Source organism: Procambarus clarkii, chromosome 52 (assembly GCF_040958095.1).
Source record: "Procambarus clarkii isolate CNS0578487 chromosome 52, FALCON_Pclarkii_2.0, whole genome shotgun sequence".
NCBI classification, from domain to species: Eukaryota; Metazoa; Arthropoda; class Malacostraca; order Decapoda; family Cambaridae; genus Procambarus; species Procambarus clarkii.
The window spans coordinates 28162797-28182463 of NC_091201.1; the positions used below are offsets into that span (position 1 = coordinate 28162797).

The 19667-nt window shown below is 39.4% G+C and overlaps 1 protein-coding gene across 3 annotated transcripts in view; it reads left to right on the plus strand.

Moving 5' to 3' along the window:
* The window catches only part of LOC123763490 (tyrosine-protein phosphatase 10D), a 39710-nt gene extending 25424 nt beyond the window's left edge, over positions 1 to 14286 (plus strand). For 2 of the 3 annotated variants that reach the window (XM_069304543.1, XM_069304544.1), the window contains 11 exons: positions 1888 to 1996; positions 2920 to 3038; positions 3803 to 3922; positions 5397 to 5473; positions 5739 to 5873; positions 7135 to 7272; positions 8478 to 8537; positions 10505 to 10653; positions 10999 to 11134; positions 12177 to 12231; positions 12949 to 13984. In XM_069304543.1, coding sequence (XP_069160644.1) covers positions 1888 to 1996; positions 2920 to 3038; positions 3803 to 3922; positions 5397 to 5473; positions 5739 to 5873; positions 7135 to 7272; positions 8478 to 8537; positions 10505 to 10653; positions 10999 to 11134; positions 12177 to 12231; positions 12949 to 13217 — 1367 coding nt within the window. In that variant the 3' untranslated portion in view covers positions 13218 to 13984. Of the gene's footprint in view, positions 1 to 1887; positions 1997 to 2919; positions 3039 to 3802; positions 3923 to 5396; positions 5474 to 5738; positions 5874 to 7134; positions 7273 to 8477; positions 8538 to 10504; positions 10654 to 10998; positions 11135 to 12176; positions 12232 to 12948 lie in introns of all 3 variants that reach the window. The other variant, XM_069304545.1, reaches the window with a different exon arrangement.
* The last annotated feature ends 5381 nt before the right edge of the window (positions 14287 to 19667 follow it).

Below are 19667 nucleotides of genomic sequence, written 5' to 3' on the forward strand. Positions count from 1 at the left end.
AGAAACAATGGGCAGAGTTTCTTTCACCCTATGGCCCTGTTACCTAGCAGTAAAATAGGTACCTAGGTGTTAGTCAGCTATCACGGGCTGCTTCCTGGGGGTGGAGGCCTGGTCGAGGACCGGGCGGCGGGGACACTAAAGCCCCGAAATCATCTCAAGATAACCTCAAGATGGCCTCACACGATATATTACTGAATGTCCAGTCTTCAGACGTGCTGGATATCCTCTTTAACACATCAATAGTTTGCCAGTGTAGACTAATGATAACATGTCTGTGTATAACTAACCATCCTGCGAGATGGGGAAGATCTCTCAGCATCACAGCCCTTGGCACACTGTAACCCTTCATATAGTCCAGGATAGCTGCATAAATGACCATTTGTTTAGTATTTTAATAAACAAAAAGGATTGAGATGGAGCCACTGAGAATGCCTTCACACGTCAGTGGCTGAAGTGATGCGTCTGTCGGTTCACTTTTGCAGTCATCAAAGAGACATTTACCACATTAAAGGTATTGTTAATATTAACAATATAATGCTAGGTTAGCATTATGTTTACACCAGAGAGAGAGAAGGTCTTGGAAACAAAGAACATATTTCCACATGGACATAATAAAAGTACAACACTAATGTAGCATTTCTGGATAAATAGTAAACAAAATTTATGTTAATTGTGCATATATATATATATATATATATATATATATATATATATATATATATATATATATATATATATATATATATATATATATATATATATATATATATATATATATATATATATATCGTACCTAATAGCCAGAACGCACTTCTCAGCCTACTATGCAAGGCCCGATTTGCCTAATAAGCCACGTTTTCATGAATTAATTGTTTTTCGACTACCTAACCTACCTAACCTAACCTAACCTAACTTTTTCAGCTACCTAACCTAACCTAACCTATAAAGATAGGTTAGGTAGGGTTGGTTAGGTTCGGTCATATAGCTACGTTAATTTTAACTCCAATAAAAAAAAATGACCTCATACATAATGAAATAGGTAGCTTTATCATTTCATAAGAAAAAAATTAGAGAAAATATATTAAATCAGGAAAACTTGGCTTATTAGGCAAATCGGGCCTTTCATAGTAGGCTGAGAAGTGCGTTCTGGCTACTAGGTACGACATATATATATATATATATATATATATATATATATATATATATATATATATATATATATATATATATATAAATATATATATATATATATATATATATATATATATATATATATATATATATATATATATATATATATATATATATATATATATATATATATCCAAGGTAGATCTTGCTCCAACTGAATTATTATTTTATCCTAATATTCATTAGTTCGTCAATAAACGGAGGACATATACAAAAATATGCTCTTCATTAATATATTACACCATAATCATCATCTTATTATTATTATTATTATTATTATTATTATTATTATTATTATTATTATTATTATAGTTACAGTAATATCACACAAAAATAATAAGGAAACTTTAGTGCTTTAGTGCAGACACACTAGTGGTGAGTCTGGTGGTGGTGGTGGTGATGCAGGCAGTGGTGGTGGTGCAGGCAGTGGTGGTGGTGGTGGTGGTGCAGGCAGTGGTGGTGCAGGCAGTGGTGGTGATGCAGGCAGTGGTGGTGGTGCAGGCAGTGGTGGTGGTGCAGGCAGTGGTGGTGATGCAGGCAGTGGTGGTGGTGCAGGCAGTGGTGGTGGTGCAGGCAGTGGTGGTGATGCAGGCAGTGGTGGTGGTGCAGGCAGTGGTGGTGGTGCAGGCAGTGGTGGTGCAGGCAGTGGTGTATCTGATGGTGCTCAGGGGAACTAACCAGTGGTGACCTCGACAGCGACGCCTCTGAGTGGTCCCGTGGTGGCGGTGCTGGTGATCCTGGTGCTGGTGCTCCTGGTGGCGGTCACGGCCGCGCTCCTCCACTACTTCCGCTACTTCCCACTCATGTAAGTCCCCCTTCGCTATGTCCACCCCCACTTTCCCCCCATGTAAGTCCCCCCCTCACTATGTCCACCCCCACTTTCCCCCCATGTAAGTCACCCCCTCACTATGTCCACCCCCACTTCCCACCCATATAAGTCCCGCAGAAATTCACCAGGATTTGTGAATGTCATTTATTATGAAGAAACTTGGGTCATGGGTACACGCCTTTGAATGTTCCATAGACATGACTTACATGCTAAAAAAAAAAGTTATATAAACTGAGTAGAAACAAAAACGTAAAAGCAAGCAACATATGATGTCGTTTTTACCGAATCATAATAAAATGGTAGACTTTATCAAAGGATTCATTTAGTGTCAGAAATTGGGACGAGATTTATAATTGGGAAGGATATCTATCCTGATATATATGAACTTTTTTATATGATCTTGATATATGAACGTTTCTGAGATAATGCATGAAAAGCTCTCTCCTGTATTTGCCAGTCCTAAAACTTGCCTTGATATGTGTGTATCATAGTTCCAGGATATGTATGAATGATACATATCATTTATGTAAGGTGAATGATAAGGTGAATATATTATGATATATGAGGATATATCTTATGATATATGAGGATATATCTAATGATATATGAGGATATATATCTTATGATATATGAGGATATATCTTATGATATATAAGGTGAAGGCCCTGTAGGGGAGAGAGTTGACAGACTGCTAGTTACAGGTAGGGAGGTCCTCGATCCCTTTCTCGACTGGGTATACCTATGTAGGTCTCGTGGCTATATTTACTTCACTCTTAATTACTCTTATTTTCTCCTATTTGTTCGATCGTGCTCACTCCCTCCTCTCTCTCTCTCTCTCTCTCTCTCTCTCTCTCTCTCTCTCTCTCTCTCTCTCTCTCTCACCTCTGTCATGTCCCCAGGAAGCACAGCACGTCCATCGACCTGCCGTTGGTGGTGTCGCTTCCGCCAGACGTGAGTGTGGAGCGTCGCATTCCCCTCTCCCAGCTCTCCTCCGCCGTCTGCACACTCCTCTCCCAGGGTGAGTCCTCCTCTCCCACGGTGAGTCTTCGTCTCCTAGTCCATAGCCAGCCGTTCACATGGTAAGTCCTCATCCCACAGTGTCTAGCCCCTCTCCCACGGTAAGACCTCATCTCCCATGTGAGTCTTCTCCCAAGGTGCGTCTATCTCTCCCACGGTGATCCATCCACCTCCCACGCACCTCACTGTTCTTGGGTCACGGGTGGTATTGTGGGACCAGGTAAGTTTGTCTTGTGTGGTGCTGATGGCCAGGGTAGGTCTTTCTTTGTTCTGGGGGTTAGGGTAGGTCTTTCTTTGTTCTGGGGGTTAGGGGTGGGTCTTTCTTTGTTCTGGGGGTTAGGGTAGGTCTTTCTTTGTTCTGGGGGTTAGGGTAGGTCTTTCTTTGTTCTGGGGGTTAGGGGTGGGTCTTTCTTTGTTCTGGGGGTTAGGGTAGGTCTTTCTTTGTTCTGGGGGTTAGGGGTGGGTCTTTCTTTGTTCTGGGGGTTAGGGGTGGGTCTTTTTTTGTTCTGGGGGTTAGGGGTGGGTCTTTCTTTGTTCTGGGGGTTAGGGTGTTATGAGGTCAAGGTAGCCTTTTTCACTTATGGAGTCAGGGAGGGGGAGGTACTTGTAATCATGTAGTTTGTGAGTGACTTTGTAGTCGTTTGGTATTTGTAGGTCTATCTTGTTGGGAGCCACCAGGTGTAGTTATGGTCACAATCTCACCAAGTGACTAACCACCATCTCACCAAATGACTAACTACAATCTCACAAGATTTCATGTTTCAGGTCAGGTGGCACTGTCGCGGGAGTACGCGGAGCTGAAGGCGGTGTCGCCGATGAAACCGTGGGAGTACGCGCTCCTCCCGCCCAATAAGGTCAAGAACCGCTACATCAACATACTCCCGTGTGCGTGTACTCAACGTCTAGTTGTATTACCGTGTTAGAGAGATGGGGGGGGGGGGTCGAACTGTGGCTTCCCGGTCAAGTGTTTTTAGAGAAGTGGTCGTCTTGTGCAATATATGTCTCTGAAATCTCTTGTACTGTGTGATACAGGTCAGGTATTTGATGGAGTGTGTGTGTGTGTGTGTGTGTGTGTGTGTGTGTGTGTGTGTGTGTGTGTGTGTGTGTGTGTGTGTGTGTGTGTGTGTGTGTGTGTGTGTGTGTGTGTGTGTGTGTGTGTGTGTGTACTCACCTAGTTGTGCTTGCGGGGATTGAGCTCTGGCTCTTTGGTCCCGCCTCTCAACCGTGTGTGTGTGTTGGGGGGGGGGGTGTTTGTGTGCGGTGCTGGAATCCGCCTTTCCAGCCGGCGATTGTCTTAATGTTGATCTATTTTTCTATCGTATCTACTTTGGGAATTATAAATGGGGTTGGCCTCCTCAGCGTGATCGGTTAGTTCATTCGTATTCTCTACTATTCTTACGCTAAACGAAAATGTCTAACATCTTTATGGCTCATTTGTTTCTCAAGCTACCAGCCATACCTCTTGTTCTATTTATATTCATTGTGAATAATTCCTCTTTTTTTCCATCCAGCCAATCCCCCTAAGTATTTTATTTATCTCTTATCATGCTACCGCTCTATTTCATCTTGTTCTTCTTTTAAAGACGCTAAGTCCAGCTCTATCAGGCTCTCTGACTCTCCATCCCACATGATTCTGGGACGATCCTCATTCCAGACCTCTGTGCCTTTTCGAGTTTCCCCTGTGTACTTTTGAAGTGGGGCGCCACGATGAATGTTTTCTCAAAGACTGGGCTCACGTTGGCGGTAGGGTAGGCCTACCGCCAACGTGAGACTAATCAAAATGATTAGTCTCCATGCACCCCCGCCCCCCCGGCAGTCCAGTGCTGAGCCCACTCAGCCACAGACTGTCACAAGTGTTGGGAAGTCTTACTGAGACCTGCACGTACGCAACATCACTAGTGGCATTATTGACCCTGGCTGATCGGGTTCGAATCCTTCAGGAGTCAACCGTTTTTGGCTGTATATTGGCTTGGGGATCATACAAACTTTGTACAGAAGCTTGTATTGTATAGAAGTTTGGTTGATATATGCATTAACGTATTGAATATTTTTAGTGTATCTGTGAAGACTTAATATTTGCAGCTGGAGGAAGATTCCTTAATACATTACCAAAACATTTTTTTTTTTTGGGGGGGAGTAAAGAGGAAGGAGAGGCATAGGTGAAGGGAAGTATAGAAGTGGGAAATACAGTGAGAGGTATGAAAGCAGGCGGGCTGTCCGCCTTGCTGGCACGATGTGTGGGTGTTGGCAGCTAAGCTAAACTGGCTCCCTCTTGTCAGGGAGCTGTGAGTGTGTGAGAGGTTCTTCACATGTGTTTCTTACCAAAACATAAGTAATAATGCTTTGGCTTTCGCTACAGTTGATGAGACCCGGGTGAAGATGAGGGAATACCGCTCTATTCCTTGCAGCGACTACATCAACGCATCCTACATTCACGTAAGGAGTCCAGTAGGGTTATGATGGTTTCAAGTGCTGGGGTACTTTTGAATCTATTGTTTCAAGTGTTGGGGAAGTGTGTGTGTGTGTGTGTGTGTGTGTGTGTGTGTGTGTGTGTGTGTGTGTGTGTGTGTGTGTGTGTGTGTGTGTGTGTGTGTGTGTGTGTGTGTGTAACTATTGTATCACTGGGGACGTATTTATGAAGCTATCGATGGTCTGACGTTTGCTACATATACACAAATATACATAACCCCTTTCCTCACAGGGTTACAACACGCCGAAGGAGTTCATTGCTTGTCAGGGCCCTACTGAACACTGCATCGATGACTTCTGGCGAATGGTGTGGGAGAAGAACGTTCACGTCGTGGTCATGGTGACTCAGTGCGTCGAGAGGAACACAGTAAGTCCCCATACTGGACCTCCTTATTACACATGGACGCTTAAAGGTGTATAGCATTATTCATTTTATTTTAATATTATTGCGAATTACCAAAAGAATCCCCGGGCGGGACAGAGTCGGAGGGTCACGTTTCCTTTTACCTGATGAGCCTGTTCACCTAAATAGGTACCTGGGAGTCAGACAAGAGTTGTGGGTTGCACTCTGGGGGAACGTCCGCAGGGCCCCCCCCCCCCTAGGGAGACCTCCATAAACCTAACACGCTCCCTTTCCCTGACTACGGGAAACCACATCACAAGTTTCTGACTAAACTTTACATTAGCATTAGTCTGGTCTTTCCATTCGTTTATTGTTTCTGTTTGAATAGTAATTAAGGTGAATGATGGAGAAGTGCATGAGTATGAAGTCAAGTCGAGTCTTCTGTACTTGCTGCTAATGAACCACGTTTTGATACCCCTATTCTGGCCATGTTAAGTTAAAGCTAAGCTTTGGTTTTTATAAGTGTCGCAACTTGCTAGTTTTGGTCAACTTGTCACGCATTATTATGTGTTTACAACGAAGTATAATGAAAATAAGCATCAAATGACCTGACCTGACATAATAAAGACAGTGTCTAAGTTTACTAGCTGTTCATAAGACTTCTGGTTATTGCATATACAACAATTCATTACCACTGTAATTAGCTTACATAATGCATTGCGGGCCCCCTGCAACTGGGGCCCAGGTGATGGGCCCATCACTGGCTCCGTAACCTCGGAATGACGGGGCTTAATAACTCAGCTAAAACTAACGTTTGCTACATATACAACAGTATACATAACCCCTTTCCTCACAGGGTTACAACACGCCAAAGAAGTTCATCGCTATCTGATAGCGAAGGTAAAAATACCCTAACAGAGGTACAGTAGTAAAAGAAAAAATAATTTTCATAATAATGAAGTCTTTGTTTTGGCAACGTAGGTTTACTAGGCTACAGTTTTCTTCACGAAAAACGCGTTGTGATGCTTTGAGAAAATTGTCCTTAAAAGATGGTTGACAATTGCCTCCCATAAAATTATCTTAAGGAGCTTGCAAATCTTTGGGAACAGTGGTTGAAACTGTACTAAGATACGTCATTAATGTTATATATTAGGATAAAAGTCATTAACACAATATATTAAGATACATATTACGGTACAAAGTCAATAATACAATATATTAAGATACAAAGTCATTAATACGATATGCCATGATTGTCCAACTGACCCAAATTTGTCCTTGACAGAGAAAATGTAACAAATACTGGCCCGACTTGACAGAGGCTGGTCTGGAGTTCAAACAGTCAAGACTGAGGTTGAGGACGCTACAGGAGTCGCCGCACCAGACCGAAGGCTATATCATTCGCAAATTTGAGCTCTCCAAGGTAATAACATGAACCCTGCCACACACTACGAGGGGGCCTCGTAGCCTGGTGGATAGCGCGCAGGATTCGTAATTCTGTGGCGCGGGTTCGATTCCCGCACGAGGCAGAAACAAATGGGCAAAGTTTCTTTCACCCTAAGTGCCCCTGTTACCTAGCAGTAAATAGGTACCTGGGAGTTAGTCAGCTGTCACGGGCTGCTTCCTGGGGTGTGTGTGTGTGTGTGTGGTGTGTGGGAAAAAAAAAAAAAAAAAAAAAAAAGTAGTTAGTAAACAGTTGATTGACAGTTGAGAGGCGGGCCGAAAGAGCAAAGCTCAACCCCCGCAAAAACACAACTAGTAAACACACACATCTTAATGATATGTCTTATAGCCAGCAGGTGGTGCTTTACAACACTACAAAATACATGTCAAACTGACAGCGATGGAGAGAAATATAGAGTTGTACGCACGATGACAAGCCAACACAAGCCTAATATTTGGGTTTGTGTCTCCGTTTCTATTGGATTTATCAAGTTAGATAGGAATTCCTGGTCACACATATTAGCTATCTATCAGGATAAACTTATATACTAGCCCGTATTATTACTGTGTCACAGGTTTGTACATAAAACAGTTAATTCTATACTCAAGAGTTAGAAGTAAGAGACAAAATTAAAGATGGATAAATCCTACATGAAATAGCTGTAAGCAAGATAAACCCAAAGATATTGCATTGATAATTTATTCGCTGATTCAGATAATACTGAGGGCTTTATCCTCTTTGCTGGATAAAGGTCAAGCAAATCTTGATCCAGGACAATTTTTCTATCCGTCCCCCTACCCAATGTGACCCTTTTCTGCCGGCTCCCTCCCCAGTGGGACATTTTCCTGCTGGTCCCCTCCCCAGTGGGACATGTTTCTGCTGGTCCCCTCCCCAGTGGGACATTTTCCTGCTGGTCCCCTCCCCAGTGGGACATGTTTCTGCTGGTATCGTCCCCAGTGGGACATGTTTCTGCTGGTATCCAGTGCATATAACGTGTATTTTGTCGCTAGACTTCCAACATAATAATGTGTACATTCTACCGTCGTGTGGTCCACTGTTGCTATTTTGTTCTTAGTCTTAGCTTTTGTCATAATTCAAAAACTATCGCAATTATCACATATTATAACCTTACATATACTTATTAAGTTTTGTATACTATTGTAATCTGTTTTATTGTGTTCTAGTTAATCTTCCCTAAAGACTTTCGTTCCAACGAATTGATAACCAACTTAAATTTATTAAAGGTATGTCTTTTGTACTTAATTGTTATCTGTTTTTTAACCGTTGATATAATTACATTTTCTTCACAAAAATATTATTTGTTCTTATTACAATTTCTGCCGTTGTATCAAATGTAGATACGAATGAGCCTAATACGCTCCAGAATCTGTACACCATTTGATTGACAGGTGAGAGGCGGGACCAAAGAGCCAAAGCTCAACCCCCGCAAGCACAACTAGGTGCTCCACACACACACACACACACACACACACACACACACACACACACACACACACACACACACACACACACACACATATATATATATATATATATATATATATATATATATATATATATATATATATATATATATATATATTGAATGTATGTGGAGGAACCGATAACCCCGAGATTAAAGGTAGCTGGCAGCCTTTGTAACTCTTAAGACTAGTAATTAGGGACCTGGTTATAAATCAAATGGTGGGTTGTGTAGCAGGAAAAGACTAGAAGGGGTAAAGCTTAAGATGATTTGTGTGAAGAGAAAGTTTTACACATGCGAAAAGGAGTCAGAAGTCGTCTTCTGTACCCACCTCTGTGAAAAAAAAGATGCATGGTAAAAAAACTATACATATACTATAAATAAATATACTGTAATGATTGTAACAATTCTATTCAAAGCAAAAGTCTATCTTTTCTAACAATTTCAAGCTTAACATTAAAGAAACCCTTAAGAACGCTTAATTTGCATCCGCCTTATAATTATGTCATGCAGTGGTATACTTATCTTTGAACAAATCCACAAGGGCCGTGACGAGGATTCGAACCTGCGTCCGGGAGCATATAATCTTTAATTTTGTTTATTATTTCTAACTCGATTTGTAACACATATTTACTGATAATAAATATTTTGCATCACAGTAGCAATAGAGTGCGTGAAAGGAACACTGGAGAGAGACTGGTATATTGTACTGTTGTACTGCCATCATGTTGCTTATACGTTGATAAGAATATATATATATATATATATATATATATATATATATATATATATATATATATATATATATATATTATTAAATATGACCGAAAAAGTAAGATTAATAATTCTAACACGAATTTTCTCAATCTTTCGTACATTATGCTTCACTGTTGGAGGTAAATCAAAAATCACTTCTCCAAAATTCATTTTTATTTCTAGTCTGACGCGACACGGGCGCGTTTCGTAAAACTTATTACATTTTCAAAGACTTCACAAATACACAACTGATTAGAACTTGCGTTTCCCTGATTTTATATCTACATTTGAGTGAGGTGGGAAGGGTGATGTGGCATTACATTTGAGTGAGGTGGGAAGGATGATGTGGCATTAACACAAGACAGAACACTAGAGGATATTAATAGGGTATTAAAAGTATCAACACAAGACAGAACAGGAACAATGGGTATTGAATAGAAGTGTTTGTAGAAAGCCTATTGGTCCATATTTCTTGATGCTTGATATGGACCAATAGGCTTTCTACAAACACTTCTATTCAATACCCATTGTTCCTGTTCTGTCTTGTGTTGATACTTTTAATACCCTATTAATATCCTCTAGTGTTCTGTCTTGTGTTAATGCCACATCATCCTTCCCACCTCACTCAAATGTAATGCCACATCACCCTTCCCACCTCACTCAAATGTAGATATAAAATCAGGGAAACGCAAGTTCTAATCAGTTGTGTATTTGTGAAGTCTTTGAAAATGTAATAAGTTTTACGAAACGCGCCCGTGTCGCGTCAGACTAGAAATAAAAATGAATTTTGGAGAAGTGATTTTTGATTTACCTCCAACAGTGAAGCATAATGTACGAAAGATTGAGAAAATTCGTGTTAGAATTATTAATCTTACTTTTTCGGTCATATTTAATAATATATGTCTACAGGAAAGACTGCTACCAAAATATACTAATATATATATATATATATATATGCTGTTGATTTTTCAGGGTTATCGTTCCCGGATTGTGCAACACTTCCACTTCATCTCGTGGCCGGACATGGGCTGCCCGGACACCCCAGATGACCTCATCCAGCTGGTGGAGACGGTGAGGAGCGCCGTGCCCGCCAACAGCTCCCATGTCCTCGTCCACTGCAGGTAGCTCCTCTCACCTCAGCTTGATGACTGCTTCCTTCTTTACGGGCTATTCATGCCCGTGCCACCTCTTGGGTGGCTTAATCTTCATCAATCAATGCCTTCTTTCTCTCACTAACGGTCTTGACCTAGTTAAAGTAAAGCTGACTTCAATTTCGCCTAATCTTATTAATCTAATCTTACTAATCGCTCAATGATTTGAACTAAACCAGACTTATCTAATAATTTAGACCAACACAGATAAACATGTGATCACTTTGTAAATATACTGCAAATTACCACCATACACTCTTATTACCTTTGTCCTAACTGCGTTGCTGGACTTTACTAACGAGTGTATGACTTCAGCGCGGGCGTGGGGCGGACTGGAACCTTCATCGGCCTCAATAATCTGATCGACGAGATGGCAGAAGAAGACAGCGTGGACGTCTTCCACACCGTGTACAGGATGCGCCTCCACCGCGCCAACATGGTGCAGACAGAGGTGAGGCCCCTTCCTCTCTTTTCAGGTGGTATGTCTTCCACGTGAAGAATTGGCGGTCATCCTTTCTGAAGTGAGGGTTGGTGGTCTTCTTTATCGTGGTGCGGGGGTTGGTGGTCTTCTTTATCGTGGTGCGGGGGTTGGTGGTCTTCTTTATCGTGGTGCGGGGGTTGGTGGTCTTCTTTATCGCGGTGCGAGGGTTGGTGGTCTTCTTTATCGTGGTGCGGGGGTTGGTGGTCTTCTTTATCGTGGTGCGGGGGTTGGTGGTCTTCTTTATCGTGGTGCGGGGGTTGGTGGTCTTCTTTATCGTGGTGCGGGGGTTGGTGGTCTTCTTTATCGTGGTGCGAGGGTTGGTGGTCTTCTTTATCGTGGTGCGGGGGTTGGTGGTCTTCTTTATCGTGGTGCGGGGGTTGGTGGTCTTCGAATGTGTTCGGATAGTTCAGTAAACTATTTACATCCAACAAAATATGGGAATTAATCAAGACAATAATTACTTATTTAATATCTGAATACATTGTGTGAGAGAATTACATGATTCAGATCTAGCTTACAGTGACAGACAAATTATCATGTATAAGAACATAATAATAATAGATATTGCAGGTCAATTGGCCCATGCATACAGTGTATAATGAAAACCTTGCATCTGTTTTCAACATGGAACTTTACCATGAAGGATCAAGCAAATTTTAAAACATTGCTCTGTGTAGAGCTCTTGATATGATATGGTATCTGGAGTTGCAACACTAGAGCATGAGTGACGGAATTACATAAACTATTGTAACGAAATTCCAGAATTAAAACAGAATACTTAACGTGCTTGCAGACACACGTTACAAAAATCTTAATTACACCGAAATGTTTCTTAAGCCACTGGTATAGGAAATTTCAAGATGGGCAAAACAAATCTTACTGGCTGTTTTACCACGTGTGATAATTGTTCATTTATGTATTTATTGTTGTATAGTAATATTTTACTTTTATTCATTTAAACTGCAACTCGGTGATAAGCTGGTATAATTAACTTTTGTTTTCTCATCTTCAGGCCCAGTACGCCTTTCTCTACAAGTGTATCCTAAAGTACTACCTCAATAGTATAGGTAAGTCTGCCCTGATTATTTACTTAACTGGGTCGGTTGCATTCCGAAACACTGCATTAGCTAGACAGGTGAGGGTCCTGAAGTATTACTTCGACCAGACAGGTGAGGGATCCTGAACTATTACTTCTACCAGACAGGTGAGGGTCCTGAACTATTACTTCGACCAGACAGGTGAGGGCCCTGAAGTGTTACTTCGACCAGACAGGTGAGGGTCCTGAAGTGTTACTTCGACCAGACAGGTGAGGGTCCTGAAGTGTTACTTCGACCAGTCAGGTGAGGGGTCTGAAGTATTACTCCGACGTATTTAACGCACTTACAACGATATTTTGTGAAGAATTTTTTTTTTTATTTCACCAAACATTTATTGAACGTGATTTTCAAGCAGTTTTGTAATGACAAACATAACTTTGTGCAGGTAATACAATACATAGTGGAGCAAAAACATTCGTCGCATCCTCCGACAAATACGGTAATCTAAAGTAATAATTGTAATTATAAAATGACAGTTTGACAGCCATTTAAAGAATTAACAATTTACAAGCTGACAATTGTACTTTTATACATCTCTGGCATTTCTCATTATTCTCTTACTGTATTACATTGTCTGAACTTGCTATTCCAATAGTAGCCTAAAAAATATACAAATTTAAAATCAAATCATGCATAGCCTAATTGCAATTCTATAATTCTCAGTAATCACTTGATACTTGTTTGTAGGGCAAAGCGAGACTATGTTTATTGAGGAGAAGAAACCAGCAGCCAGCGACATCCCAGACGTGATCAACAACACCCCGGAGGCCAGGAACCCTCCCACTGACAATGACGACACACACACCATCACGTCCAGTCGTAGGAACAGTGATGCAACAGACATCAGTCTCATCTATCCTAGCTTAAATGACGAATACATTGAAGACAAGGATCTTGAGCCTTTTACGGATGATGAGGTAGAAGATCTGATTAAAGACAGTTCATCCACCAGTTAAAAGTCCAAAGATCACTGATATGAGAGCCAAGCAATTGTAAAATACAGTATTGACCTTGAGATTCTTTGGACACCTTCAAAGATACTAAAAGGAAAGAATGATACATATATGTGTGTGTGTGTGTGATATACAATTTATTTACCTATGATAGGCAATTGTCTCCTCAAGATTTATGTCACTTTCAGTGGAGAGCAATACACTAATTTTAATTTTAATCGTATGCTTCATATCTAGTCTGTAAATATTCTTCATCTTAATATAAGTAATTGTATTCTATACAGAAACTTTCTATCGAGTGTATATATTGTACAGTGTTACCTTTAACTGTTCAAATGCATGTAAAGCTGCCACAGAGTTGAACATTATTGTTCTTAGAGATAAGTATCTCTGTACAAACTTCAAGCCAGTTCTTCCCTCGTATCTTCACGGGGAACCCTCGTGAGGATATCTAGACCTCTGGATTTATTTACATTTATATTATATGAAGTTAGTAGCCCATCAGTCACTAGCCTATCCCCTTGTACACTATTCTTGCCCCTTGTAGACTGTTCTTGTCACTTGCCCCTTGTAGATTGTTCTTGTCACTTGCCCCTTGTACACTATTCTTGTCCCTTGTAGACTGTTCTTGTCACGTGCCCCTTGTACACTATTCTTGCCCCTTGTCCCCTATACCCTACCTCTGCCTGCTACTATTTCCTTGTATGCTATCCTTCCACAGATTATATAATAATTATATATAACTGTCTTATAGTGCCCCCCCCCCCAAACATGGAGGGTACAGTGATTTTTTTTAGACCGTTTGGAAAGAGTACGATTACAATCAATTATTTCATCAATTTTGAATTCCAGTTTTGTAAATAGACCAGAGACAAGTTTGCAAACTTTGTATCAATTACATAATAACTGATAACAGAGCAATCACAGATACAGTGTTGGGGAGAATGTCCTGACTCTTGTTCACATAGTTTAAAATTGGAATGTTTACCATGTTTATCATTACCTGCAGCCACCTGCAATTAGATATCGATATCCCAGCCTAATTCTGGCAATTACAATGTCACACTGTCTAGTGGATGTTTTATTCTGCCCGTACATATAATTCTCGGTTCTAAACATGTCACTGCTCTTTATACTCGTGGTTTCTGGTCTTTTGAGTGTCAGTGACTGCTCTTCTGTCACCCCTAATTTCCTGAAATATTACGGGAATTACAACAGATTGGAAAAATTACATCATAAAGTCGCTTGCTGGCTAGGCCTATAAGGTTTAATTGCCTGGTTACGAGTTATTTATACATTTAATGATTACTGCGTTCCAAGACACTTTGTAATAAATACTGCATAAATAACAATAATATAAGTATCTAAATTTTGTGAGATAGCTTAACTACTATATACTCGCAAAATATACGTGTGTGATTCATATACATTACAGAATTCGTCTTTATACAGCCATGGGGGAGAAATTATGTTAGTTTTTTTTCCAATAGCATGACATAGTTGATACTTGTGTAAGAGTTGTAGACACAAGCCCAGAGGGAATGACTGGGAGCACACGTGTGATAAGTCCCCATGACGCAGCGGTCAAACACTCCCCGGCGCTTCGGGAGCGCTTTGGCTAGAGCTCGTATTCTGGTCGGAGAGGATTGACCGGGCTCCAATCCTTAATTGTACGCCTCTGTTCACCCAGCAATGAATGGGTACCTGGTTGGTAAACGATTTGGTGGGTCGTATTCCGGGGGAAAAAAATTAGGATTAATTAAGGACCTGCCCGAAACCTATGCGTGCTAGTGGCTTGACAAGAATGTAATAGCTCTTGAATATACAGTATATAAAAAAAAGTGTAATCACCTAAGTGTAGTTACAGGACGAGAACTACGCTAATGGAGTCCCGTCTTCCCAGTACTTTTTTCACATGACGCTTTGAAACTGTTGACGGTTTTGGCATCCATGCACCATCTTCTCAGTGTGTGATGACCAAACCACACATCAGAAAGCGGAGAAACGACGACGTTTCGGTCCTTCCTGGGCCATTATCAAGTCGTGTGACTTAATAAAGATCCAGGACGGACCGAAATGTCGTTTCTTTACTTTGTGATGTGTGGTTTGGTCATTATATCTTCAGTCACGTTATTGACTCATCGTCTTCTCAAAGTGTGTGTGTGTGTGTGTGTGTGTGTGTGTGTGTGTGTGTGTGTGTGTGTGTGTGTGTGTGTGTCCTTGGTTCATATTTAGACCTAAACATACATGCAGTACTTGAAAGGTCAACATCCACATGATAAATATTTCATAATCATTTATAATGCTCTATACTCTATAATATTATTGATTACGAATATATATAATAATTGTATTTAATATTTGTAACAATTATGGCCTATAAATAATAAGCAAAGGCCTACCTTGCATTTATCTATAATTATATGTATTCAGTATATTCTATATACTGTATAATAATTATTATTTACAATTATGTATAAAAAATTATGATCTACAATTATTTATAGTTAATAAAGTTAAATATATCTAGCAGTTTTAGTAATTTAAACCTGAAATATTTACGACCAATGACAGTTTGCCGGAAACGCTGTGCGTGCTAGTGGCTGTACAATGTAAGAACTCTTGTGTGTGTATATATATATATATATATATATATATATATATATATATATATATATATATATATATATATATATATATATATATATATATATATATATATATATATATATATATATATGTGTGTGTGTGTATATCACGAAAATAAACACGTGATTAAAAATGTGACAATGTCAGACCACGGAGGAAAAATGAAACAGGAATTTCCTTAAGTACTTTCGTATATTAATACATATTAATATACGAAAGTACTTAAGGAAATTCCTGTTTCATTTTTCCTCCATGGTCTGACATTGTCATATATATATATGTATATATATATATATATATATATATATATATATATATATATATATATATATATATATATATATATATATATATATTGTGACGGTAACGCATTGGTGTTCGGCTGTTCAAAGCTAGGGGTATGGCCTCGTCACATAGTATAAAAAAAAAATAGAAAATCTGGAACTTCGTCTGTGGTAAGGTAAGGAGAAGACACACAAAACACAAGTAAATTTTAACAATGAAATTTTAATTATGTTAAATAAACAAAACATGAATAAAATGGACAAACAAATTCGTATAATAAAATCAATCAAAATAATAAGAATAATTAAATGACAATGAAAAGTTACGTTAAGACAAGTGAGCAAAATAACAAGAAGTGCAATATACAAGTAAATGAGAGGTGCGGGAATATTGGCTTTAAGCTATCACCTCTCTTAGTACACGTACGCCAAAGCTTACGTCTAGCAGGGAGAAGTGTTAACTGTGTGAAAGCACTGAATATTCTGAGGACTGAGGTCGTGGCAGCCCCAGACATCAAGTAGTATGGTGGGCGAGTGCAGTTGCAGCCAGACCGGCGACCAATCAGCGAGGAGCCGGCAGCAAGACGGGTAGTTTGGCGGTTTGAGTCTGAGCAGGTGTCCCTGGCTGCATACGTTTTGCGCTCTGGCAAACCTTGCTGGTGGTGTTGTCATTGTTGGACATTTCTTCCATAGTAGTTTTATATAGATGTATCGACGTATTTGTGGAGGGAAGAGCAGGCTCAATCTCTTGAAGGAGATTATCGTCACAATATATATATATATATATATATATATATATATATATATATATATATATATATATTGGTAGCAGTCTTTCTTGCAAACATATGTTGTTGAATATGACCGAAAGGGGTAAGATTAATGATTCTAACACGAATCTTCTCAATGTTTCTTATGTTTTTCTTCACTGCCGGGGTAGTTGAAAAATTAACTCTCCAAAGTTCATCCTCACCTCTTCCTATATAGTCATTGGCTTCCTATATGACATTGTCATATATATATATGTATATATATATATATATATATATTAAATATATATATATATATATATATATATATATATATATATATATATATATATATATATATTGGTAGCAGTCTTTCTTGCAAACATATGTTGTTGAATATGACCGAAAGGGGTAAGATTAATGATTCTAACACGAATCTTCTCAATGTTTCTTATGTTTTTCTTCACTGCCGGGGTAGTTGAAAAATTAACTCTCCAAAGTTCATCCTCACCTCTTCCTATATAGTCTCCGCTCTCTTGGTGCACACCCCAATGTGATCACCTCCATTTTCGCCTCCCCTTCTGTATTGTCTTTCCCCCCCCCCCCCATCCCTTGTAAATTCTGATCCCATTTTATCTTTATCCGCTTCAACCCCTTTCCATGTGGCTAACCCTCCCCAGAAGGCCTAGTCATTCTCCATGGTATCTTTACTCTCGGTGGTTCTACCCCGTTTCCATGGTCTATCTTTATCCTGTGACCTCCCCACGTCAATTATATCTTCTTCTCCACGCCAGTTTCTTCCCCATTGGTTTCTCCCCCGTTCACCTCTTATGACTTCTCTTCCCCTCCCCCACTACGTCTTCCTCCACATCTTTATAACGTTCCACCTTGGTCTTATCTACCACAACAATTATTCAGTATTTACACACCTGTCAAATTACAGGTGGAGAATTAACAACAGGGTCAGAATTAGCAGATATCAACATAGCAAATGCAGTTATATAAGCTAACAGTTAACCTAATACTCAATAAATTAATCTGATTTTAATGAACATTATCAAAAGCAGATATACTCACCAAAATTATTGGTTGTCTCCGCCTGCAAACTGAGAGCACTGAAGCATAATTGGAGATGCACTCACGCCACTCTTTTTAACTTTACAACACAAATTCTTTGCAATCTTGACCTATTTTTTCTGCACTACACCACAAGCCCCAACGTGCACTTTAAAAACTAATGTGTGTGTGTGTGATCCTTTTAGGTGTTTTGGCCACTCTACGACGCTGGTTCCAACCCCTCCTTTCCTGCGGGGTCAAGCTTATGACCACGCCAACTTTCCTTAACTACACAATCTTCAAAACTAGTATTAAACACCCTTTTTCTTGCACTGAAACTAAGTTAAGGGTGTTCAGAATTTGACATAATCACACTGGAGAAGCAAAAATCACTAAAACATATATATATAGTAACACCGGCTAGCTCAAATTAACAATTCTGCACTGCCAATTAACACACCGTGCCAATCACCACGTGGAACCTGTGTGTGAATGTAAACAAACACCTTTAACAACTGAAGGGTCGCAAGCGCAGTGTTGCGAGTTGAATTATCACGCTCAGAAGGAAGGACAACGATCTATGGTTATTTTATTTTATTTCATATAGAGATCCGAAAATGAGAATGCGATTTGTTACTGTATAATAATGAACAAAAAATTAAATCCATAATTATTGTTTAATATTTCTGTATTCCAAATTACATATATCTACAAGTCAATAAATATAATAATTCATTATTTATAATCATTCATTATATATAATCTATGATTATCTATAATCTATATTTATGAATATCTATAATTTATACTTATGAATATCTATAGAATATTTACGATTATCTATAGTATATTTATGATTATCTGTAATTTATATTTATAATTATTTAATCATAAATGATTAAAATGATGATTCATTATCTATAGGTACCTATAATTATATATAACCACATATTATATTCAATTTTATAATAGGCTTTAATTAATTGTTGTATTTAGAATCATATACAATTTAAAATCCATCATTATTATATGCTAAATTATAATGATCCGTAATTAATTTGATTATAATTTACAAATATACTGATTAATGTATAAGTATACTAGGTGGTGTAACCGGCGGTGCCCGGGTGCCCTCCCTCCATCGTTATCCACACCCCACCCTCCTCCTGTCATCACTGAAGCCACTGGTGCGTTAGTGGCCCTTGCGGGTAAATTCAGGTAAAACAAATGGAAGGAACAACCTCAATTAATGTGGAGGATGACTTTGGCAAATACACAGCCACGAATTTCCAAGTTGGTTGTATAGGGCCAAGAGTCCAATCAAAAGCTGGAAACCACTGTTCTAAAGTGTCTTGTTTAAAATTAAGAATTCTGTATTTGCATTTTGTGCAAACCGTGGTGCAGATCAGCATAGAATAGAACAGTGGGGGTGAGGCCGCCATGCACCCACAAGAGAAGCATGCCAGTGGCAACGCGATGGAAGGGCGGGAGGTGGGTCAGGTAAAACCAACGCAGACCAAGTTTATGCGTGGTATGAAAGGCCAGTGTGACCGCCCAAGAGGTACATGGCATGGAAATGGCAGAGAAAACGTTTAACCAAGAGGACTCGGCTAGGCCAAAGGCCTAGAAAATGAGCACTCTCTAGTTTCCTATTATGTCTCATCATTCTATTGTTTTTCACTTTGAACTTAAGCTTGTTAATTTATATAACTGGC